The sequence below is a fragment of the Girardinichthys multiradiatus genome, chromosome Y (genome assembly GCF_021462225.1).
Source record: "Girardinichthys multiradiatus isolate DD_20200921_A chromosome Y, DD_fGirMul_XY1, whole genome shotgun sequence".
Lineage (NCBI taxonomy): Eukaryota > Metazoa > Chordata > Actinopteri > Cyprinodontiformes > Goodeidae > Girardinichthys > Girardinichthys multiradiatus.
Window position 1 is genome coordinate 9,990,743 of NC_061818.1, and position 25,213 is coordinate 10,015,955.

The following is a 25,213-nucleotide window of genomic DNA, read 5'->3' on the forward strand; positions in this document are numbered from 1 at the left end:
TGTTTAAAGTTTAAATGGAGTATTTTTTCCCCTCAAATAACCATAGGTTTACATTTCTTTAGCATCTTGGATTCACTGTAAGTGTGGCTAGCTTTAGTAGAACCGTATTCTGACAACGTTAGACGCTTTACTAAATTCAGATTTTCAAATCTACCATGATCCATGTCAATGAGAAAACAAGACTTTAAGCAGGTAACTTGATGCTAACCAAGAACCAGAAACAAAAGGTAATGTGACATTTTTATTTGATATAAAATACATAAATAAAGCATTTGCAGGAGCATGTGCGCGTATTTAGAGACACAAATATGTGTAGGATTCACTCCAACAGGCATACAAATCAAACCTCATAAAAATATAAAGTATGAGACATACTGCAGTCAACTGAGCTTCCCTGGACCAAAACCTGAACACAGGTCCCATGATCACAAACTACAGCCATCTGGAGAACTGAGCCAGAAGTCCCTCTCTACACGGAGATAAGTGTGATATGATGAATGCAAACCTGGCTGCTGTAAATATAACTAGAGAGAAGCTTCCAATAGAAGAATACAGTAAGGTCGTTTAGTTTCAGGCTCTACTGATTGCACATTGAAAGAAGAAAAAAAAATATTGTTGCCAGACATCCAGAACATTTCTTTGGCCAAGTAGATGTAAAATTAGACGTTCAAAATTAAAAGAAACTAATGAGCAACAAACAGATAAGTGGGAAATTAAAGCGAGAAAACTGACAAAACCTAATTTTTTCCCGAAGAGAAGATCAAAGACAAACGGCATAGAAATATGTAATAAGTATTAGGCTGACATTCCTCAGAAAAACAATTTTCTGTTTTTTCCCTCAAAAAAGTATAAACAAACAAAACTAGTTTGTGCCTTAAACTACTTTGATAAGCTGAATGAATGGCATCTCCCCTGAACACAAGCCACATGAAAGCACCGCAATACAACAATATGTGAGGATAAACCTTCCCTTAGTTTTTATAAATCCTCTGTACATTTTAAAAGTTATTTCTCTTATTTAACAGTAATATTCAAGCTTGTGTAAATAAAGTTCATAGAAAAAAATTGCATTACTTTGCCCTCATTCTCAAAACATCTACAGTCTCTTTCTCCACAAGATTTTAGGATATTTGGGGTAATCCTGGCTGCAAGATGGAGGGAAAGACAGGAACCTCATATTACTGATTTTAAATAAAACCACACATGGCAGCAGATTGATTCAGTGAGTGTGTGTGTTTGGCCTATGAGGGTGGAGTTTTGAAAGCTCCCCAGGCGTGGAAGCAGCGCGTGAAGCAGTGAGGCTCGTTTCCCTTCCTCACCAGGCGCAGCTTCCTCGGATGTTCAGAGTCTTTAGCGCGCATGTGCTGAATGTAGACCTGGACAGAGAGAGGTAGGAGTTTACCCACACCCATCATGAACAAAAATGTCATTCCTGTAAGTCAGGTCAAAATTCCGTATTGCTCCAGGTTTCACTTCCCAGAGTTCCTGAGTACTTTAAATTAAAAACAGAAACTGTCAAAGTTCAATGAATTACTACAGAGGGCAAAATGAAAAAAAAAGACAAGAAATAAACAAAACGACAGACAGAAAAAAGAAAAGCAGGAAGAACACAATGTAGCAAAGACACAGAAACAATGGAGAAAGAAAAAAGCAAATACATTTGGAAGGACAGAGGGAAACAAGGGAGGACACAAGCAAGCAAAGACTTGGGAAATGAAAGAAAGAAATAAAGGATACAGGAAATGCCAGGACACCAAGGCAAGACAAAAGGAATCACAGAAAAAAGGAAAATAGGATAAAAGGACAGAAGGAAGAAAACAATAAAGGACCATGGTAGGACACAAGGATGATAGGACAGAAAGAAGGAAGAAAAGAAAGACAAAGAGGGAAAGAATAATGAAAGGAACAAAAGAGGTAAGGACATTAGGAAGGAAAGACAGATGGCCAAACATGAAGGAGGGATTAGTAATAAAGTGAGAATAAAAGAAGGAAATGACCCTGGTCATAATTTTGTGCTCAACTTTGAATTTATTGGAAATTGTTTCTTACTGACACAGGTTCAAACCTTTACAAAGCAACTCAAATATATACAAATACCCTCACTAATATTTGGTTAAATGTGCCTGAAAAAGCCCACACCTTTGACAGTCATTCAGAGATGAGTGAAGAAGACAGTAACACAGAATTATAACAGAGGTTTGTTCAGTTTGTCAAAAAGCATAGTTTCTCAGTAACCTAACGATGGACATTTATCTAAATGGGGTTCCTCAAGGGTCCAGTCTCGGGCCACTTTATTTTACATCTCCTCCCACATGTAAGCTGATGACGCACAACTTTACATCTCCGTGTCACTGCATGATCGTAGTCCACTGCACTCACTGAGTCAGTGTGCCCATAATATAAATGAGAGGATGGGTCAGAATATCCACAAGCTTAATGCAGATAAGACAGAAACCAATGTGTTTGGTCCCAGAAATGTAAGGATCTTTCATACCTTTAATATTGGTATTTTAATATTTTTTTCTTTTATGCAATGCTTGTATGCCCATACTTTATTTTCTGTCTGCCTTTCCTTGAAACCTGGGCATGAAACTCTGGAAAAAAGTTGTTGAGTATCATAAAAAATAAGAATTGCTCAAACAAATAATTCAAAGCCCCAAATGAACATGATGAGTGTAAGTGAACTCATTGTAAGGGAAGTGACGGCTGCGGCTCACCTGACAGGCTTTGAGGCTGAGTTTGATCTCTACCTGGCTGGTCTGAGAGCCGACCCACATGTAAACCTGCAAGGAAAAAAGATCCAGAGAGGTGTAGAAACAGCCACAAATAATCGATGCGATGACGAACCAACATTTAGGTCTTCTACCTCCTTGCCGTTATCCAGCAGCATGATGTCATCATTGGCCAAGTCGTCCTGGCAGAAGTCGGAACATTTCTCAGACACGGAGAAATAGCCCTTCTCATTTGAGCACCTGAGTGAAGAAAGTTGTGGAACGGGTCAATAAAGCCACTGGGAGATTTATTTTATTTAGTAAAGGGGCAATGTGGAGTGACACGGGCGCTGTGCTCTCACCTGAAGAGCCGAGCATATTTCATGTATTCTGCATCTTCATCATACTGTTTCTGAGATCCAATTCCAACCCAGAAGAAGTTCTCTGGCTCCTCCCCCTCATTAATTACCTACAAGACATTTTTTATTTTTTTATTAACAAAATAAAACATTCTAATGAACAAAAACAGTTTCTTACACTGATTTTACTCCACTTATCTGGAGTTTCTGCCAATTTTTGACATGTAAATATGAAATCTCATTATTAATCTAAAAAATATTCACAGTGAACAGGATATAAAGATGGAAAAATTTTAATAAGGGAATGGATTGACAGAGGGAAGAATTGATGGTTTGTCCATGTTTAGATAAGGTTAAAACAGCTGGTTGGATTATGAGACCAATGGCTGTATGGATGGACAGACAAGCGAACAGACTGATGGATGGACAAACGCATGGATAACCTGACAAATTAATGGACTCTGGTGATTTATGGCTAATCTGATGGATGAATGGGTAGATTAGTGGAAGAATGGATGGACAGACAGACACACGGATGGACAAACAAACTGAAGATAGACTGATAGATGGACACTTTTAGACAATTGGATTGAAAATACAATTATTTCCCAAACTCCATGTTCTTATTCCACACTTCTCCAAACCTGGAAAATACTGAATCCAAATCCAAACTTTTCCAGGAACCCTTTAAAGATGAACTCTCCTAAATCCCTGAAAAGTTTAGTCTTTGTTAACTACAAAATTTAACCCTGACTGTAAATACACCTAAACTTGGATACCATATAAATACTTTAATAACTGGTGAATTACAACATCTAAAAGAGATGAGGCCTCTCTCTGACCTGCTTGCTGTAGGTGTCATCAAACATGGAGTTCATGATGTCCTCGGCCAGTTTGGCCTCGTCGGGGTCAGCGGCTCTGCCCACCCAGGTATACACGATGCCCTGGTTGTCAGTGCTCTCGAATGGTACCTGCAGGAATACGTCCCGTCAATCAAATCCCTCTTCCCATTTCATCGGGAATCTGACATCTTTTTTTTTTTATCTCCAAGCATCCAAACCTTGAGGATGAAGCAGAACTCTGAGTTGAGGTTGCCTGAATCTGTACCAATCTGGATAGTCCTGAGCAACAGATGGAGAGGAAAACAAAGTGATTTCAGAGACGTGGGGAACACAAACATTAAGATACTGAACAGGAAACCGGGTCAGTACCTGGTGCAAAGTGCGCTGCCATTGGTGCGTATGTGGTAAAGGGAGGGCTGGGAGTCAGCATTTTGTTTCCGCTTCCCTTTGTGGATAATAAACTTCCTCTTGAAGTGCGACAAGAATTTGAGGTTCTCCTGTTGCTGGGTCATGCGCACAACCTAAATCGTCAAAATAGGATGCAAGGTCAGCACAGCTTTGAACTGGAACTGACCCAATGGGGATCTGTTCCAGCAGAATGAACCAAAACCAAGCTGGGATATCAAATCCTTCTTGCCTTGAGTTTTCCTGGGAAAAGACTCTCAAACTTCTTCTGCAGGGAGAAGGTGAAGGTGAGCCAGCCCATGTTAGACGCCTGTCTGCCCTGCCAGAAGTACACCACACATTGGAAGTCCTCCTCAGGCTGTTTGTCCTCTTCGTCCGCATCCCCCTTGCCTCGTCCACCTTCGCCACCCTGTCCTTCCTTCTCCTTCGCGTCGTCCTTGTACTCCACAGGAACCCAGTATCTGAAACAGCCCAGCGAGACTAAGGTGAGGCCGCAATGAAAAGGCAGAAAGCTTCAAAGGTGTCTCGGTAACCCAGGTGTACCTGCAGAGGAAGACGTAGCAGTCCTGGGTGTAGAAGTGTCCAAACTCCTCCTCAGGAAGGCGGGTGAACTTCTTACCCTCCAAAACAAATCCCTCCATGCCGTCCAGGTCCTCGTTCCATTCTTCCATGAGCTGTTCAGCCTAGAAAGGAAGGACATAGAGCACTGTAGCAATGATCTTTCCAGAGTCAGAGCAGCAGCCTACGACAGACACAGCAGCGTGTTTACCTCAGTGAGGGGCATGGGGGGCTGCCGGGGGAGGAACAGGGCTGTGAGGTCAGCCTTCATCAGTTCCTTCTGCTCTGCGTCCTTCTTCACCTGCGAACAAACGTGCATATTAGGTCTTGTTTTACACCTCGTGGCAGCTAATACCTACAGCTCCTACAGTTTTACAGCTCCTGGCAAAAGTATTCACACCCTAATACTTGGCTATGAAGTTTCTAAAATGAGGTTTTATTTTTTCCAATTAAACCTGAAGAATGTTGTGCACTTCTATTCAGACCTCCTGAGTCGATACATAGGGTCTTTCTGCAAGTAGAGCTGCAAGGATCTTTGGTTACGTGTCCAACAGCTTCTAGAGATCAACGTTTCTGCCACGTTCTTCGAAAAACAGCTTTAGCTCAGTCAGGACAGATACAGAGAGTCTGTGAACATCTTTTTCAAGTTTTGTGGTAGATTCTAAATTGACTGCCTCCCTGTCCCTCCTGAAGACAAGCATTCCCACAGCATGATGCTTCCACCACCATGTTTCACAGTGGTTATGGTTTGTTCAGGTACATGTGCAGAGTAAGTTTTCCTCCCAGAATAGTGCTTTGCATATAAGCCAAGAAGTAAAAGTTTGTACTCATCTAAACAGAGCACCTTCTAACATGTTTTCTGTCCCCTACGTGGCATGTGGCAAACAGCAAGAGAGACTTCTTACACCAATAGCTTTCTCCTTGCCATGCATGAATAAAGGCCAGATTTGTGGTGTGCAAAACTAATAGTTGTCCTGTCAACAAATTTTCCAACCTGATGTGTACATTTCTGCTGCTCCTCCTTCTGCTGAATATCTGTTTAATGCTCTTCTTTCCTGTCCGGTCAATTTAGCTGGACAGCCATGTCTTTGCAGGTTCCTATTGTGTTATACTCTTTATTTTCAGACTCTGTGAGATGATCAAAAGCTTGGGATATTGTCTTTACAACCTACCTCTGCTTTAAACCTCTCAAAAAGTATCCCTGACGCATCTGCTGTGTTCTTTGGTCTTCGTGATGCCTTTTGTTCAATAATATTCTCCATCAAACCTCTGAGGTCAGAAATTACACGCGGGTAGATATGACTAATTTGGTGCCTTCTGAAGGCAACTGTTGCCCTGGGTTTTATTTGGCGGTATCAGAGTAGGGAGGAGTGAACACAAATGCATGCTACACTTTTTAAGGGAGCAAATGCAAAAATAAACATAAATTTATGCACAACTTAGTGTTTGTCTAGCATATAAAAAACTGGGAAAACACACTAAAGTTTGTTGTTGTAACGTAATAAAAGGTGAAAAGGTTAAAGGAGTGTAAATACTTTGCAGGCCACTGTGTTAAACTTTGAGAACAAAGCACAGGTATCTCTCACCTTGCCCTGCAGGTTATCATTCTGCTGCACAGTCTCAGCAGCCCTGGAGTAGTCCACCTTCAAAACATCATCCCAGTTCTTAAACTTGGATTTAAATACCTAATGGACAAGGAAGAAGAGAAGAGACATGTAAAGAGTCAATTCAATTTTTTGAAATAAGCATGTCTGTGGCTGCAGCACCACCATAAATCTTCACCTGACACTCTGTGCCCTCCAGGTTGCGGGTGACGGAGGAGTGTTTGGGTCTGTGCAGCATGGAGCAGAGCTCCTGACCCAGTTTTAAGGCTGCAGCTCGGACCAGTCGGGGAGACTTCCTCCCGATCCAGATGAAGACATCCGACCAGCAGTCCAGGATGTACACGCATTTTGTGTCCAGGAGAGACTGTACCTGAGGAGAGGGATAGGGAGAAAGGTGGTAAGACATGACAGAAAGAGATGAGAAAGTTTGGGATTAACTGTGTTTATTGTCCTCCTTTCCCTCTGATGATCCAGTAGATAAACCTACCAGTCTGAGCTCAGGCAGGGTGTCCAGCTTGATCTTGTGATCTTTATGTTCCACAGAGAGCTTATAGTTAACCTGAGGCAGCTCCAGATAGCCAAGACCCAGGCCCACCTGCAGGAGAGAAAGACTTTCTGTTAAATCTACATTATCCACACTAAGCAGTATTTACAAAGACAACATCTCCACTGTTGCGAGGTGATAAATTATTTACTTTGTATAGTTTAGGTCTGATAGGGGAAAAATCATCCGGCACGTGTTTCTTGATCTCTTTTGGTTGTCCTCCTAGAGCCTCCCAGAACTCTGGAGGCTCCTGGTTCTGCATCAGGGTCACTATCTCTGCCTTTCCTCTCCGTTCATTCTTGTTGATCTTTTCGGCAAACAGCCTGGAGGATTTCACCACAGACCCTTGCATTACTACATCTCCAGACCATAAGAACTTTTTTTCTTGTGCAGCATTTTCATCTGATATGGAAGGCAGCTTAGACTTGTTACCTGGCCTTTGTGGTGGCGCCAAGAGTAGCGTTGACTCCCCTCCAGATGAAGATTTCCAGCCCTGTGTCTAACAAGAACACAAAGCTGCAAAAAACAGAAGTAAGATTATAAGTTTCAATGAGAGAATCAGCTGATTCTCAGTTTGATCAGCTAGATGGAAACTCAACAATGTGCATAAGCACATGATATTTTACTATCAGCGAGGTGCTTAAACATAAAGTCAAAGGAAGCACAGATGTGAAAAGATATTTAAAAAGGTAACTATTGTCTGGCATGTTAGTCATTAAGGCTGCTGCAACAGAGACTTTGTCTGGTTCTGGTCAGTTTGCTCCTCCTAGACCAGTGTTAAAGAAATCAAATGTGTTTATGAAGGAGAAATGCACAGTGTGGGGGGGTGTGGCCTCAACACCCCTACAGGAAGCTTGGGACTGAGAAACAGCACTGATACAGGTCCTTCTCAAAATATTAGCATATTGTGATAAAGTTCATTATTTTCCATAATGTCATGATGAAAATTTAACATTCATATATTTTAGATTCATTGCACACTAACTGAAATATTTCAGGTCTTTTATTGTCTTAATACGGATGATTTTGGCATACAGCTCATAAAAACCCAAAATTCCTATCTCACAAAATTAGCATATCATTAAAAGGGTCTCTAAACGAGCTATGAACCTAATCATCTGAATCAACGAGTTAACTCTAAACACCTGCAAAAGATTCCTGAGGCCTTTAAAACTCCCAGCCTGGTTCATCACTCAAAACCCCAATCATGGGTAAGACTGCTGACCTGACTGCTGTCCAGAAGACCACTATTGACACCCTCAAGCAAGAGGGTAAGACACAGAAAGAAATTTCTGAACGAATAGGCTGTTCCCAGAGTGCTGTATCAAGGCACCTCAGTGGGAAGTCTGTGGGAAGGAAAAAGTGTGGCAGAAAACGCTGCACAACGAGAAGAGGTGACCGGACCCTGAGGAAGATTGTGGAGAAGGGCCGATTCCAGACCTTGGGGGACCTGCGGAAGCAGTGGACTGAGTCTGGAGTAGAAACATCCAGAGCCACCGTGCACAGGCGTGTGCAGGAAATGGGCTACAGGTGCCACATTCCCCAGGTCAAGCCACTTTTGAACCAGAAACAGCGGCAGAAGCGCCTGACCTGGGCTACAGAGAAGCAGCACTGGACTGTTGCTCAGTGGTCCAAAGTACTTTTTTCAGATGAAAGCAAATTCTGCATGTCATTCGGAAATCAAGGTGCCAGAGTCTGGAGGAAGACTGGGGAGAAGGAAATGCCAAAATGCCAGAAGTCCAGTGTCAAGTACCCACAGTCAGTGATGGTCTGGGGTGCCGTGTCAGCTGCTGGTGTTGGTCCACTGTGTTTTATCAAGGGCAGGGTCAATGCAGCTAGCTATCAGGAGATTTTGGAGCACTTCTTGCTTCCATCTGCTGAAAAGCTTTATGGAGATGAAGATTTCATTTTTCAGCACGACCTGGCACCTGCTCACAGTGCCAAAACCACTGGTAAATGATTTACTGACCATGGTATCACTGTGCTCAATTGGCCTGCCAACTCTCCTGACCTGAAGCCCATAGAGAATCTGTGGGATATTGTGAAGAGAACGTTGAGAGACTCAAGACCCAACACTCTGGATGAGCTAAAGGCCGCTATCGAAGCATCCTGGGCCTCCATAAGACCTCAGCTGTGCCACAGGCTGATTGCCTCCATGCCACGCCGCATTGAAGCAGTCATTTCTGCAAAAGGATTCCCGACCAAGTATTGAGTGCATAACTGTACATGATTATTTGAAGGTTGACGTTTTTTATATTAAAAACACTTTTCTTTTATTGGTCGGATGAAATATGCTAATTTTGTGAGATAGGAATTTTGGGTTTTCATGAGCTGTATGCCAAAATCATCCGTATTAAGACAATAAAAGACCTGAAATATTTCAGTTAGTGTGCAATTAATCTAAAATATATGAATGTTAAATTTTCATCATGACATTATGGAAAATAATGAACTTTATCACAATATGCTAATATTTTGAGAAGGACCTGTATAATGAAATCTGGTTGTTTAGGTCAAGGTTATGTTAAAACATATTTTTCCCCCAACTCTATTTAAAATCCATGGTGAGGTTTAACCTTCCTTTTTTTTTTATTCTAGGTTTATTTACAGCTAATTCACATGGAAAGTCTCCTGAATTTCCAGAATTCTGCCACCCTACTTGGGAATATTTTGTGTAATGTTTCCAAGCGGTCGAGGGGCCGACTTTATCAGATAACAGGAAGGCTGGACACAGTCCAGCAAAGTTTCTGTTTTATCCTGTGGAGATTTTTAAACTCTGTTATGACAAAGACTGAGGTTCACCATTACTAACGCTAACCACACTAAATCATACTAATCACTAATGTAAGATTGAAAAGCTGGTTTAAAAGATCCCCTCTTAAATCAAATTACCCTTTCACAGAGACATGGTGTCACCTAATATAAATATTAATTGTTCACGACAGGAAGGCTAAAATAAATCATATTTTCATCACTGTTATTCTAATTTCTCAAAGAGAAACCCAAATTTGTATTGGTAGATTGCAGTTTTACAAAAATCTGATCAGTGCATCTTTCGTTCAAGTAAAGTGATCTATGGGGGCAGGTCGTGTGTTAAAAATCACCGAGGGTCGAGGGAGGAGCCCTTCACGGGCACAGACTCCAGTTTGATGTTCTTCTTGCCGTAGACTCTGTACAACCTGACGTAAAGACAAGAGATTAAACATCAGAACAATGTTACAAACCAGCTCTGCACTACAGATCTGTGGTTGCCCAACTGATTCAAAGTGAGAGCAAAAAGTTGAATCAATAATTTCCAATACTTCACCCAAACTGAAGGAATAAAGAAGAAATATGGGTTTTAACCCACCTGATGGTATAATTTGAGTCCTCCACAGTGTAAAACCCACTGGCTGTTCCTCCTTCGATGTAGGAGATCTCATTGTTAAATACCTGCACACAAAACCAAAATCCTCTCAACAGCATGTAGCAGCCATGGTAACAGATATGCTGTACAGTTACTGCCGCTGCATGTTTTTATCCTGTATGTCTGGGTATTATCGTAAATTTGCTTGTATTGGCTTTCTGTTTCTACATACTGCGCTGAACTCCTCGCTCTCGTCTCCCATCTCCTCTCGAATGGTCCTGCACTCTGCTCCTAAGAAGTTTCTCAGGTTGACAGCATGGATGGCAGAGCCGGCTTTCTTGTCTAATGTTGCCTCCTGACCGATCCAGTAGAAGATGTGCCAGTTTAAGGCTCCGTTGTCATCCAAGAAGGTCTTCACATGCATTAGCAAAAACACAGGATGTCAAAACCCCAACAGAAATCATCTTCAGACTGTTTATGTTCCTTTTTAACGCAAGAATAGATGTGAACTGTTACCTTGAGGATGATGTAGCAGTCCGCCTCATAGAACTTCCCATGGAAAGCTTCATCTACCTGTAGGGGGACAAAGTTCTCTATCTGAAACACAGTTACTCCTGGAACCTGTGGAAGACAAAAAATAAAAAATAAAACATCTGATTTTAAAACATTGTCACCCAAGATTACACAACCTGCAGGTGAGAGAAGCCTTTCTTCTCACTTGCTGCTTATGTTTGAAGGCATTTTGTAAGACTGAACCCTACCTGTCCCACGTCCTCCATAAAGAACTCGGAGTAATCAAGCTGAGGCTTCTCCAGGCTCTTATCCCAGCGGCGGACTTTTAGGTCTCCGTACTTCAAGTCTCCGTTTTCCTACAAAATCCATAGTTTTTTAAGTAAGAGACATTATTTTTCAAAATAGCTCCATGTTTTAGAAAAAAAAAAAAAAAGTTTAGGTAAGTAGTCTGACTGAGGTATACATTGAGTAACAGCGGATTTAGAATATAAATAACAAACAATAGTGCTTTTAAATCATCAGTGGTATCACTCAGAACCAATTACTGTAACAGGAGAAATGTTTTTTACCTCTTCAGTTTACAGACCATAAACGACAAAATCCTACGGAGCGTTTCAAGCAAAGAAACATAAAAGGTGCATATCAGTAGTTAAGAATGTCATTGAAAAAGCTTGTTTTCTTCAGTATCCCAATTCAAAACGTGACACTTCCATACCATATTGATTCACTAGACATAGTTGTATATTTCAGGCTTAAATTTGAAATATTGTGGCCGACAAAAAAAAAATAAAAAAATCGATTAGGATACAACGTGAGACCGATGACATTCTTTTAAAGACAGACGTCTTTTTTTTCCAGGGAAAGCAGCTAAAGTACATCTGTGGGTCTTTACAGGGTATAGAAAATGGGTGGATGTAAAAAGTGTAGAAGGACAAGATTCCCACACAACAGCGATAACCATAGCTTTGTCAAAGTTACAGCTATGGTAGGATCATGAGGACAGCCGACACATCGCGTTAAGCAGCTTCTGAATCAGAGAAAACATCAACAGGAGGCTTATCTGCTCAAAGGAGAAAAAGAACAGGACTTTTTCTCAGTGGTCCAACGTCCTCTTTTCAGATAAAAGCTAATTTTGTATTATATTTGAGTCTGGAGTAGAGAGGCACAGAATCCATGCAGGTACACTGTGAAGTTTCCACAGTCAGTGAAGATCTGTGGAACCATTTTGTCTGCTGGTATTGGTCCATTTTGTTTTATCAAGTCCAATGTCAGATGCTGATTACATTTTTCAGCAGGACTTGGCATCTGCCCACACACACATACACACACATCTACCTGCTTCAATGACCACAGTGTCCCTTTGCTTCACTGATCTGCAAGCCGGCCTCGCCTGAAATCCTATATAGAGTACTGTCCAGATGAAGATGAGACACCAGAACCAACAATGCAGTTGAGCTACAGGCGACTACAAAAGCAGCCTGAGGTTATTTAACACCTCAGCAGAGCCGCAGCTTGATTTCCTCCATGCCACGCTGCGTTGATGCAGTAATTCATGCAACAGGAGCCCCAGTTTAATAGGATTTACCTTAATTTACAACTTTGCATGAGTATTGAAAGAAATTAGATTAAGATGAAGGTTCAGCTTTTCACAGACGCAGTCTTCTAACCTGTTCATCCTGCCTCTTAAACGTCGTTTTTCTTACCTCCATATTCTTTTTCTCCTGAGCGACGTCACTCATGCCTTTCAGGACCTGCTTCGCCTGATCGTCCCGCGAAGAGTCCTTCTTCCTTCTCAGCCTCATCTTCCTCGCCAGGTGATCTCTGGGGCTAGCTCCTGAACACATGTGCAAATGGATAAAAAACTGAAGCATTCAACACGCACACAGCTTTACCTTAAGTGGAGAAGACAAAAAGAGCTTAACTCAGCAAAACAAAGTCACAAACCTCCCCCTGCAGCGGCTACAATCACAGGAGAAGCTCCGGCCAGACGCAGCTGGTTCTGAAGGGAGAAGTCAATGTTGTACCACTCTGCTGCTCGGTCCACGGGCTTTGGTGGCATCACCAAGTTGGGGTTCTCCCGCACATCTAAGATCTGTGGCAAGAAACACGTATTGCTGACAGAGCACAGAGCTTTGACCTCATTATGGTACCCCTGGTAAACCTGTGTAAAATGCTCTAAAATAAATGCACCTTTTGTTGCAGAAACATGAATGAACAGTGAAACAAAGAAAAATGAAACCTTTCATTCAGGACATTTATTCAGCGGGAAAAACATAATTTTAAGATCAAGCATTTTTTTTAAATAATACTTTTTCAAGCTGATTAGTTTTTAGGAGCCTAATTAGCATTATGGACCCATGACTTCTTTCCAACATTTGTTTAATTGTTAGGTACAACAAAAATGATTCATGTTTTGTGAACTGCATGCCTTAGTTTTAATTTCATAGAAGATGAGATCACAAATATTCAGTGACCTTTACTCTGAAGCAGTCTCGGGCGCACCCAAGAAAGAGTTACATTCTTGCATTTTAAATTTAAATCAAATTGTTGTGGTCCCCGAGTGCTTTATGATTTTTGGCCTACATGGGAAAAAAGTTTAGAAACCACTCATGCATGGCATCACGGAGTCATAAAAACCTACTAGCCTCTACTAATAAACTTTATTATGGGTCTTCATTTGGACTTTCAACGGGATTATGATCCAAAATATTCAGCCAAATCAACACAGAACTGCTTCGGTATATACAAAAAGATCTAAGTCCTACAGAAAACCAGTTGGGTGAGATGAAGAGAGCATAAGAGAGGCATCTGGAGGACCTGGAGCAGGGGTCAGCAACCTTTACAACCCATGGAGACAAACCTGTCTTTGTTTTTACTACATCAAATTTGTCTGAAGCAACAAAAGCATTATGACCCTTAAGAAAAATAGCTTATTACATTTTAAAAATACAGACTAAATTAAATATGACATGACAACAAATGTGGCCCAGCTAACTAATGGAAACTTTAATCTGTAATTATACAGTTATTTCTGAATGAACAACCTGCTGCCCTAAGTTAGACACGTGTCCAAATTCATTAGCAGCTAGCTGGTCTAAATTAGCTAATCAAAGCCCACATTAATGTAACACTTAGCCAATGACCTTTTTATTTATGAAGAGGTCCTTTACATGGGTCATTTAAAAGGCACATATAACAGGGTTGTACCTCCAAGTCAGGCAAGAAGTGGATGGTTTCAGGCAGCGTTACCAGACGGTTCTTATTTAGCACCAACGTCTTCAGTTTATCACACCTAAACAACAGAAACAGAAATGGTTTTATTATTTTGGAGGGACGACAGCTTATGCCACAGGTTAAATTCCAGCTGATGTGTTTGTCTTTGTTTGCAGCGTACCTGCAGAGGCCCTCTGGGATGAGCTCCAGGTTGTTGTTAGCAGCCATAAACTCGGTGAGGTTAGCAAGTTTGCTCACACCCGGAGGAAGCCCATCAAAGTCCAGTTTGTTAGAATTTACATACAGTTTCTTGAGCTTGGACAGCTTACAGATTGCAGACTGGTTGGAGACACAAAACAAACATTTCAGGATCATTTGGTCTGTGCTTTTAATCCAGAGTAGGTCATAAAAACAAGGTTGTCGTCCTTACAGGCAGCGAGGTGAACTGGTTTCGACTCAAGTTTAGTGTCTCCAGCTGGGTCCACTGGTCGATGCACAGGGAGAGTTCAGAGATCTGGTTGCTGCTCAGGTTGAGTCTTTTCAGGCTGCTCAGGGAGTACAGGCCCTCTGGTACCCGAGTCAGGTCGTTACAGGACAGGTCAACGTCTGGTTCAATGAGAGATGATGAAGGTCAAAAAAACAGCAAACATTTCCACAACATGACCTGGAATGTTCTCCCATCTAAATGTATTTTCCCAGAACCTTTGCGGTGTTTTGTGTATCTTGACGTCTAAGAAGACTTGTTGAGCCTCAGCGTGTTAAAAAAGGCTCTCATCACCAAACTAAACGCCTTCATTTTCTGCACTAAAACTAGAACTAGATAATAGCAAAGGATATAAAATAAGGAAGCTGAAAGAGTTGTTCATACTTATCCAGATGTGGAAATTTAAAATCAAATCCCGGTCTTTTCCAGGGTATCTAGGAACCCTAGAAATAACCTCACAATGGTTACACTCTGAAACAAGTTTAAAGTCCCTTTAAAGTCTGAGGAACAAACTCCTAGGGGGAGTTTCATTTATTTTTTAGAACATAAACACTGTAAAAATGTTCTAAAATTACCATTTTCAATAAAATAAATGTTATATAACATGAGTGTTTCCTCCCTCCACTTCCACAGATGGTATACAGATATCCTGGCTTTATTTAATTAAGGTTAACTGAACTTATTGATGTATTTTAATGTGGTCACAGGAATTATTCATGAGTACATCCAAATATACCACCTCTCTACCAAGTTTCGTGGATCACATTTCTACACCGGAAATCTGATTTGGCCGTTTCTGGACCCATTCTTTAACAGGGGTAAAAATGGATCCAGAAAAGGTGGCTGCGGTGGAAACGCACCTTGTTTGTTACCGTAGTTACCTGCTAAATTAGTTAGTCCCTCCAAGCTGGTGGGCATGTTGCTCTGCGTCCTCTGGGTGTTCCTCAAGTGAAGCGTCTGTAACGCCACCATGGCTGGCAGCTGACTGCTCAGAAACACACAACAGAGCAGCTTGCAGCTTATTCTAAAGGTCCACATGCAAGTAAGAAAATGGCAGAGAAAATAGGTGTGTTGTACCGCAGCTGTGCATGCATCAGCGGGTTGTTGTTCAGAATGAGGGTCTGCAGGTGCACCAGGCGTCTCATCTGGGGCGGCAGACTGTCCAGCTTGTTGTCGCTTAGGTCCAGGTAGAGCAGGTCTGTAAGGTTGATGAAGAGCTGGTTGTGGATCGAATCGATGCCATTGTGGCTCAGATTCAACACCAGCATGTTCTTGCTGTTTTCCAGCTCCCTGGGGATCTCAGTGAGCTGATTGTAGCTCAGATCCTGTGGGGGGGGGAGGGATAACCAGAGAAATTTCCATTTGTATTAGTACATTGCTTTGGGGACAGAAACATTTAAAATAACTGAAAGGTTGTGCTGAGGTGTTTAGTGGGATGTGTGATGGTTTCGCACCAGCACAGAAAGGTCCTCGAGCTGAAAGATGTCATCTGGGACTCCGGAGTTCTTCAGGCTGTTGGCTCTGGCTACCACTGCCTACATTAAAAAACATGTAAAGGACAAATCAAAAAGAGACTCCACAGAGGCTCAAACAGAAACACACGACTGGTCTTCAGCCACATTCCTATAATAATAACGAGGTGTGTGTGTGTGTGTGTGTTTGCGTGTTAGTTACCCGCAGGTTTGGTAAGCTGGAAAGTTCTCCATGTAAGGTGGTCAGACTGTTGTGACTCACTGAAATATGTTCCTGAGGATAGAAAAATAAAGGTTGTATTTACTAATATATGGTTAATAATATAAACAAGACACCGGCCCAGTCCATAGGTTCCCCCTTGAACATGTCTCTGATCGGCTTGTCATTTAAGAAAGAAGCAATAGTCAAAGTTACTTTGGTCAATATGCCAACATGGATGTAAGTAGGTTCTTTTTTTTAAAGGAAGAGAGGGAGACTGCAGCAGATAACAGGAAGGCAAAAATATTACAGTAAAGCTGCACTGGTTTATCCTTTTGAGCTTTCAGCCTCCATCTGTTATGGGACATGCAGGATTTGGAAATGTTGGCAGGCTTTTGGAAATCTCAGTTAATGTAAACATCTACTTTCTCAAGGGAATAGACACAGACTTTTGTTTTGATAAATCTAATTTCAGATGCTAAAGAGCTTGAAACAAACTTAAAAAAAAAAAAAAAAAAAAAAAGATTATGCTTGTCAACAAAACTTTACTGCATTTTAAGATTTTTTCCAAACTCCTATTTACTCTGATTATGCTTACATAAACCGACTGACATCCTTCAATCCTTGTGGTTTTTTTATCTAACAATGGCCACCAGTGGGCTCTAGATGGACCAACCTTATCAGTTTATTATTTTACTTAGTACCCCTACAAATAGTCCTTTCTAAAATAGCCAAACTAACAGTAGTTTATTCTTACTTCCCCAACAACCCAACACCATTCCAGACCCTTTGTGAAGTGCCTTGAGACGACATGTGTTGTGAAGTGGCGCTATATAAATAAACTGAATTGAATTGACATCCATCTACTAGATGTTTGATCGGCACGCTGATATAAGACTTCATTAGAAAAAATGACCCAGTAATATAATACACTGCAAAGATTAATCACAACATTTCTTTTTAAAAATTCAAAGAGTTTAAATCTGGATCACAAATTTTACAATAATTTACAATTTTACAGCGACTTCCTCCAGTTGCTTTTTACCATCCCCGGAGAAGCAGAGGAAGTGAAGTTTAGTATTTTAGAAATAATATTCTTTTTCTAAATCTATTATGCGGCATTTGTGATTGTTTGGGGTAGAAAATCAAAATTGTATTGACAACACCTCCCTATGCTCCCTATGCAAAGCTGTGAGTAAACAATTATGTTATGGTAAACTAGGGAGATAAGGACTAAAAATACCATAGTGATATTTAATGCAATAACAATAAACAATATTAAAAATTATTCCTAACTCAAATGCATCTGTCATAGCATGCAGTAAAAGCCCCACAAACATAAATACTACCAAATAGGTTCCTTCAGTTCACCAGGTACATTAAGGAGCCAAACTGTACTGCTAAAGAGCTAGCAATCATTACATTCAATCATATTTATTGATATTTATTGATGTCCTCATGGAACCAACAATCGAAAAAAAATTGTTCAAACACAAAAAGTAAATACTGTCAGTTTCCAAATAGTACCAATTAAAGTTCCCCATTATCAAGAAAAATCATAATTCTCATCAGATCTCCAGGTCAACACACAGATCGTCTGCATACAAGGGAAGTCTTTCTTAAACTTATACACCCAAATTTCCCAATACCTTTTAATAAAATCCAATACAACCACTTGCCATCAGAAGTCTCATGGGATATGCAATAATGTTATTGAATGTCGTGATGATGACGTAACTTGGGATAAATTAAGAATTCTTTATAAAACAATATAACTGTCGCCCTGTTTTGGTTCACTGCAAACCTACGTCCCAGATAGTCAGTAGTTTATTCAGCTACATCAGTTGTTTTGGGAATGAAAAACAAAATGTTGTGGTTCCTTATGACTTTACCAGAATGTTAATGTCCTCTATTTCTGCTGCATAAAACAAACATCATCAAATATATCACTGGCATACAGAACCTAAATGCGGTTGTCTAACTAGCAATATGAGAACATCTTAACAGAATGACATGTATACATTAACTCCAAAAATCTGGCCTTTGTGAAAGACTTGCAATACATCGCTGAAAGCCTTTGTTGATAAAAAACACATGAAGTCCTGTTTGCCACAAGCCATGTAGAAGACACAGCAAATGTGGAAAAAGGCACTCTGGTAAGACGGACCAAATTTGAACTTTTAGGCCTACGTACAAAATACTATCCATGATGGAAAACTAAGTCTCCGTCGCCACAGTGAAACATGATGGTGGCTGCATTATGCTGTGGGGCGGGGATTTTCGTCAGCAAGGAAAGGGAAGCTGGTTAGAGTTGACGGGAAGATGGATGGAGCTAAATACAAGGGGATCCTGGAAGAAAACATACTGAAGTCTAAAAAAGACAGATCTTTTAGACCCAATCGGACTCAGCTTGAGCAATTTGACAAACATTGCCAAAAAACAATTTACATTTTTCAGGTTTTGTTTGCAAAATCAAATTAGAAATCATGTTTCCTTTTCCTACCACTTCCCAATTATGAACTACTTTGTGTTGGACTCTTTTTTAAAATGTTTTAATTAACCCATTTGAAGACATTGTACAGGAAGTGTTTGTAACTTGTAACGTGGACTACTTCAAGGACTACAAACACTTTTACTAAGCATTGTAATATTGCATCGATTGAGCAACATAGAAACCAATACAAACACATTGATCAGAAACCAAAATCACTAACTAGATCTGTTGAGCACTCAAGTGCTTTTCCCTAAACACAAGTGGTTAAATGTTTAATATGGTAACCCTGCAGATATGCTCCCAGTGCACATTAGGTGTAAAATAACCGCACTAAGCTATAGAAGTAAAGGCTTTCACAGAAAGAGGAAGGAGCTCCAAACCGCTTCAGCTGAGCTTTGAAGAAAGAAGGTGAAAAATAGTTGCAAGTTATGTTGTTAGTTGTCAAACTGAGCTGTCTGGAGAACGTACAGTGGGATTCTGTTAAAAATAGAAACATTAGATTTATTTTTTCATATCTTTGTGATAAAGAGCAAACACAAAAAGAAAAAAATCTATTGGACCTTGACTTGAGGTAGAAAAACAACTGAACTCTCAAACCATCGGCTCTTCCTGCTTTATTCTATACAGTTGGGGCTGCAGATCAGAAAGTTCCCAAGTTTCCCAAAAAGAGATAACATTATAAGCTAGTATACAAAAGCAATATATTGGCTGTTGATGCTGTCCATTTTATTCCTGTCTAACTGTCTTTGTAGATATGTTTGTACATTGATCTGATAGTCAGGATCACGAGTCTCTTCTACTGGTTTTGTGGGTTGGAAGCTAAAACGTTTGGAACCATCTGCTGTAGAGGAATGGTGTGATGCTGGAGGCTATTTTAGGTCACACTGGAGTGTGGGTGAGGTACAACTCGGACAAATCCCCACTCCAAAAACAGCCAACAAAAGCAAAGAAAAAAACTACACCCCCTCCCTCACAGTTATGGAACATACGGGAAGACATGGCAGCCATAGAAAATGAACACAAGCACAGGAAGAACATCCAGTTTATTGAAAAAAGGCCCAACAGGATTAAAGACAAGAATTTCTAAATCTGAGTCCATAGTGTAGGGATAGGTCCGTATTTGGTACTTCTACAGGCATTGCCCAAATTCCGTCGGTACAATCGAGTACCGATTCAAGTAAAATCAAACGGTACCTAAACGCATCATTGTGACACTGAGGGAGTGGAAGAGTGGGTGATTTTTCATGCCAGACATGAAGACAGCATTGCATGCACAAGAGCGTAATGACGTCAGTACCGCCGGTACCGTCAACAAAGCATGGCTGATAAAATTAACCCAAAAGTATGGGTCCACTTTTCAAAATGCGATGCAGATTACTCTCGCTGCAATATTTGTGTTGTGAAGTGCAAAGCCAGCAGCTGGAATACTTCTAATCTGAGGAAACACCTGGTTAAGCACAAGATTTTTCTCAAGGCTGGAGAGTGCACAATTTTCATCAGCCTCAGATCTACGGCTACAACTCCAGCATTTGGCACCGTTAGCACGCCTGCATCTGTTATCGACTCGTCGTCTGCAGCCAGCAACATGGGAGAAGAAATGTTTGAAACAACTGAGATGTTATAATACAAACAGCTGGATGTTGTTTTGATATATTCAATAAAGTTTATATATTGAGAAATTAATGTTTAACTGAAAAATTTAGAAATGTTATTATTAAACGAATTAACATTTATTACCACATAAACCCACACAAAAGTACCACAAACAGGTACCTCTCAGTACCAATACCAATTCCCAGGTACTGGATATCGGTACCGCATCGGTTCAAACGTGAAAGGTACCAATCCCTACCATAGCGTCAACCAAATCAGTTGAAAGAACTCACTAGCTTCTGGAGAGAGGCCAGCTCCTCTGGGAGGTAACAAAGTCCCGTCCTGTTCAGCTTCAGCCATCGCAGGCTGCTCATACACTTGACATGCTCAGGGAAGTATCCTCCCTGCAGGGACAGACAGAGATTCAGTACATCACACTTTCATCTTGATCAGACAGAATTAGTGAAAGCAGTAAATGAACACCCGGCTTAATCCTTGACAATGTGTTTATATTACAGAGGTCACATCTGTGTACCGTTTTAACAACAGCTACATGATTTAACCAAAAACAACCCTGCTTACCTGGGGAGTTTAGTTTTAGTTTGTAACAGAGAAGTTACAAGACATTTCAGTGGGAGAAAACCCAGATGTTCACAAACAAGAGAAGGAAAAAAGTATTTGATCCTGTCAATTTTCCAACCTTGCCTACTTACAAAGTAATAGACCGTTTGTAGTTTTGGTACCAACCTCTTAACAGAAACTTAAATCCTTTGGGTTTCTTAGGGTAGTTGTCTGTTTAAATGTTTAGCCCTGCCTGCTCTATGACCATTGTTGACTTCGTTTTTATTTACCATGCTGGAAGACCCATGCACAATCCATCTTCAGCGTTCTGTTTGAGAGAAGACAGTTTTTGGCCAAGACATTTTGGTTACATTAACCCAGTAATTGATTCCTGGTAAAACAGCCTCAAGGCACTATGTTTCCACTTTCTTGCTTGAGTGCAGGGAGGATGTTCTTTCTCTTCTTCCAAACACATTAGGTTAATACCAAAGCTCAGTTTTGTTCTTATCTGACCGCAGTACTTTCTCAAAATCATTTTGATTTTTACAACCAAACTTACACATGACATGTATATAAGCATTTAGGAACAGTTGCCGGTTGGTGTCCTGTAACTTTTGGTTGTGTCCCTGGTCCAACGCACGTCAGTCAAATGGCTGAATTGCCTCCTCAACATGCGGTCAGGTTCTACAGAATCCTGCTGCAGGACATCATGCCTCAATCACTGGAGTTTGACACCCATACCTCACAAGCACAGTGTTGTAAACAGCCTTCCAATTGTACCAAGTTGACCCATTCCCTTTCTCGTGATAATCCTCACCCTATGAGGCAAGATTTTGGATGGAGCTCCAGACTGATTGTAACTGAGAGCACATCATTCCCAGATCTGCCGAACTCCACAATATATTAGAAACAATGTTACAGACATCTGTCAGTCTGTAAAGAGCTAAAAATCCATTTCCCAAGTCTTTGGGACACAGCGCACAGCTATTATTCACCAACACATGGAACATTGGTGAACCTTCCCAGGAGTGTCTAGCCAACATTACTTCAACAGAGCACCTACTACTCATCCAGGAGATCACAAAACAATCCAGAATAACATCTAAAGCACTGGAGATCCCAGGTTCCTCAGTTGAGGTCAGCGGTAATGATTAAAAAATAAGAACTGGGCAATAGAGGGATTAATGAAAGAGTTCCAATGTGAAACTACTTCAGACCAAACAAAAAACAAAGAACTGTCACATTTACCAAAAAGCATGTTGATGGTTCCAAAGACATTTGGGATGTGGACTGTGGAAACCATTTCAGAAAAAAGATAATCAAACATGGTGGTGGCAGTGTGATAATCTGGACCTGCTTTGCTACTTGAGAACCTTAACAACTTGCTGCAATTCATGGAAACATAACTTCTTTTCTCTACCAGAAAATCCTGAAGGAGAACGTCCGACCATCAGTTTTTGACCTTAAGTTCACGCACACTTGGGTTACGAGGCTCAACAACGATCAAAAGCCCACGAACAAGTCCACCTCTTAACGACTTAAAAGAATGAAAGCTTTGGAGTGACCTAGTCAAAGTCCAGACTTGAATACAATTCAGACGCTAGGCATGACCCTAAACAGGCCGGTGCTGCTCAAAAACCCTCAAAGAAGAGTGGGTCAATATCCCTCTGCAGCAAAGTTAAAGAGTCACTGACAGTTGTTGCTGCTGAGTGTGGCAACATATTAGGCTATTACTTTTTCACGTAGGGTCAGGTTGGTTTAGCTTTTTTCTTAATAAATAAAGTTTATTTAAAACTGAATTAATCATGTTCTCCTTGTCAAATATTTAAATGTGTTTTATGATCTGAGTGTGACCAAAAAAAACAAAAAACAGAAATCTCTTCCACATTATGTTAGTATGGATCTGGTCCCTGCCAGTGTGTTTTTGACCAGATCCAACTCAAACTGAGCCGTATTTCGTTTCCCAGCAAACATAAAAACTCGTCTGTAAATACAACTAAGTTATTGGCCTCATTTGAACGTTAAAGTTGGAGGAATGAGGTGTAGAGTTATGATATTTTCGCCAATCATTTTACTTGAACAAAGGCTGACAGAACATGCCGTAGTCATGACAACAGTAGTTGATTTCAATCACTTAACACAGCTCTAACAGGTTTAGCAAACTATACGATGTTATCTGCCATAAATTGAAACCGCAGTCTTTATTTGACCTAGAGTGTGACAAAAGTAAAAATGATGTATCGGTGCGTAACAAGTGATCCTGAACCAAGACAGCTAAAGTTAGCTAAAAGTAAAGCTAAATTAGCAAGCTAACGTGATGGTGGAAGTAGCTACCTTGACCCAAACTATATTCAGTTGCTAAAAAAGAAGAAAAACTAAAAGAAATCTCTTCACAAATTATTATTTCAAAGCACATTTTCGAGAAAAACAAAGAGGCCCACAGTGGCCGACACCGGACAGCTACTTTGTCATTTTGACAACTGGCTAACGCCCAATGCTCCTAATGTTAAGCTACGCTTCTGCTTCTACCATTTGATGACGATTCTCACATTTGAATTAGCTTTAGCTAAGGCAGTGGGTAAACAGACACTAATATAAAATTGACCAAATTCAAACAAATATCCTTACTTTAAAGTCATTTCCACTGAGGTCTACCCCCCTAATAAAGGGAAGAACTCCGGTGGCAGCCATTTCTGACTAGTTGATGTTAGCTCCTCCACTCCACCCTTAACTGATATTTTGGTCCGAAAGGAAGGAGGGTTGTGGCTGTTCTTCTTTCTGGTTTTGACATTGTCTGAACACCACACATTCGAGCTCATTACTGCCCCCTTTGGTTCAGGATGTGCTCGATTCCAAATTACAGAGCAGATGTTGCCCCGTCTCCCAGTGGTGAACAGCGAACATAACGCATCCGCATGGAAAATTAAAATACAAAAAGTGTGGCATCCACCCCAGCCACCCCAATTTACAGTCGTACCCTTAAATGAAAGAAACCAAGCAACCAGTTGATTTCAGGATCCAGTTATTAAATGGGAGCATCTTGTGTGTTACTTAATCTGTGCAAAAAATACCACTGTTCTATGAAGGCCTGAAGTTTGGAGAATGTTAACATACAGCCTGATGAAGATGAAGGAACAGACCAGGTCAGGCATGAAGCTTAAACCAACCTACCAATATATGACTTTCTAACTAAACCAGGGGTACGCAACCTTTGCTCTATAAAGAACCTTTTTGCCTTTGCACCAACTAAATAAAATGTATATAGTCACAACACCTACATGATCTTTCATCAAAAGATGTATACCTGCTATAGAAAGGTTTATTTATAGTTAAATTAACCACAATCTCACATTTATTTTGGGGTTTTAGAAGAGAGAAAATCATAAAGGGTTTTCAACAAAAGAATATGCAAATTTTCTTGAATGGAACATTGCATATTTATGAAAAATTAAATGAACTAAGCACATAGTTTGCGACCCAATGATAAAGGAAATGACTAAACAAAAAAAAATATTTATTGTACCATCTGCTGAAATTGTATGAAATGATATGCAGACATAACACATAATTGCAATACTTTGCATATCTTGCATATTTACTTTTAGATTTGAAAATACACCACATTTTTATACAATTTTCGGCCAAAGTTATTATGGCCATTGTGACGAGCCAGAAGCTGCAGATTCCTGACCTAAACTTAAATGCTGGGCACGGAGAGCATTAATCATGGAAGTTGTCAAGAGGCCTATAGTACTATGGAGGAGCTGCAGAGATTCAGAGCTCCGAGGGGGCATACGGAAACCCAAACAAAAAAGACCTGTGCCCAGTTTTTCATAAACCATCTTAGTGACACAGCAATACGCTAGTGTAAACTCTCAGTCATCCAGGACATGGCAATCCTCAATTACTTACAATAAAAATATATATTTTTTTTGCATTTTTCACCATGTTTATTTTGTATCAATGAATAAAAAACATCGTGTTATGTGAAACAATGGGACAATTTTTAAAATGGGAACCTTTCTTTCTTTTTCATAAAGATTTGTGGTCTATCCTAAAGGAGATAACATTACCTCTATCCCTTCTGAGCGCTGATTTAATTAAGATTTTTTAGATAAAAGACATGCTCTGTCCTCTGATGGAATATCGATTTATTTTTTATGTACTATCATTTGACAATTTGTTGGATTTAAAATATTGTAAAGCCACAAACATGGTGGAAGTCAAACAGGAATATGTGTAATTGACCTCCATAAAGTTAGTATGTGACTTCTCTCCTTTCTCGGTAGTGTTTAGCTTTATTCTGTAACAAAAA

General features: G+C 40.4%; 1 protein-coding gene across 1 annotated transcript; it reads right to left on the reverse strand.

Annotated features, from left to right (window-relative positions):
• Window positions 1–228: 228 nt before the first annotated feature.
• Window positions 229–23,665, reverse strand: LOC124865010 (protein flightless-1 homolog). Its single transcript, XM_047359997.1, has 31 exons — window positions 23,527–23,665; window positions 20,631–20,741; window positions 16,254–16,325; window positions 16,034–16,114; window positions 15,657–15,904; window positions 15,461–15,564; window positions 14,526–14,701; window positions 14,277–14,434; window positions 14,090–14,174; window positions 12,827–12,974; window positions 12,586–12,716; window positions 11,131–11,238; window positions 10,886–10,990; window positions 10,602–10,781; window positions 10,373–10,455; window positions 10,128–10,202; window positions 7,456–7,539; window positions 7,175–7,346; window positions 6,967–7,074; window positions 6,658–6,849; window positions 6,462–6,560; window positions 5,087–5,176; window positions 4,861–5,000; window positions 4,550–4,778; window positions 4,282–4,433; window positions 4,131–4,191; window positions 3,913–4,041; window positions 3,074–3,180; window positions 2,867–2,972; window positions 2,718–2,783; window positions 229–1,376 (listed from the first exon to the last, which is right to left on the reverse strand). The coding sequence occupies exons 1-31, from the start codon at window positions 23,587–23,589 to the stop codon at window positions 1,242–1,244; spliced, it is 3,798 nt and encodes a 1,265-aa protein (XP_047215953.1). The 5' UTR covers window positions 23,590–23,665; the 3' UTR covers window positions 229–1,241.
• Between the last annotated feature and the right edge of the window lie 1,548 nt (window positions 23,666–25,213).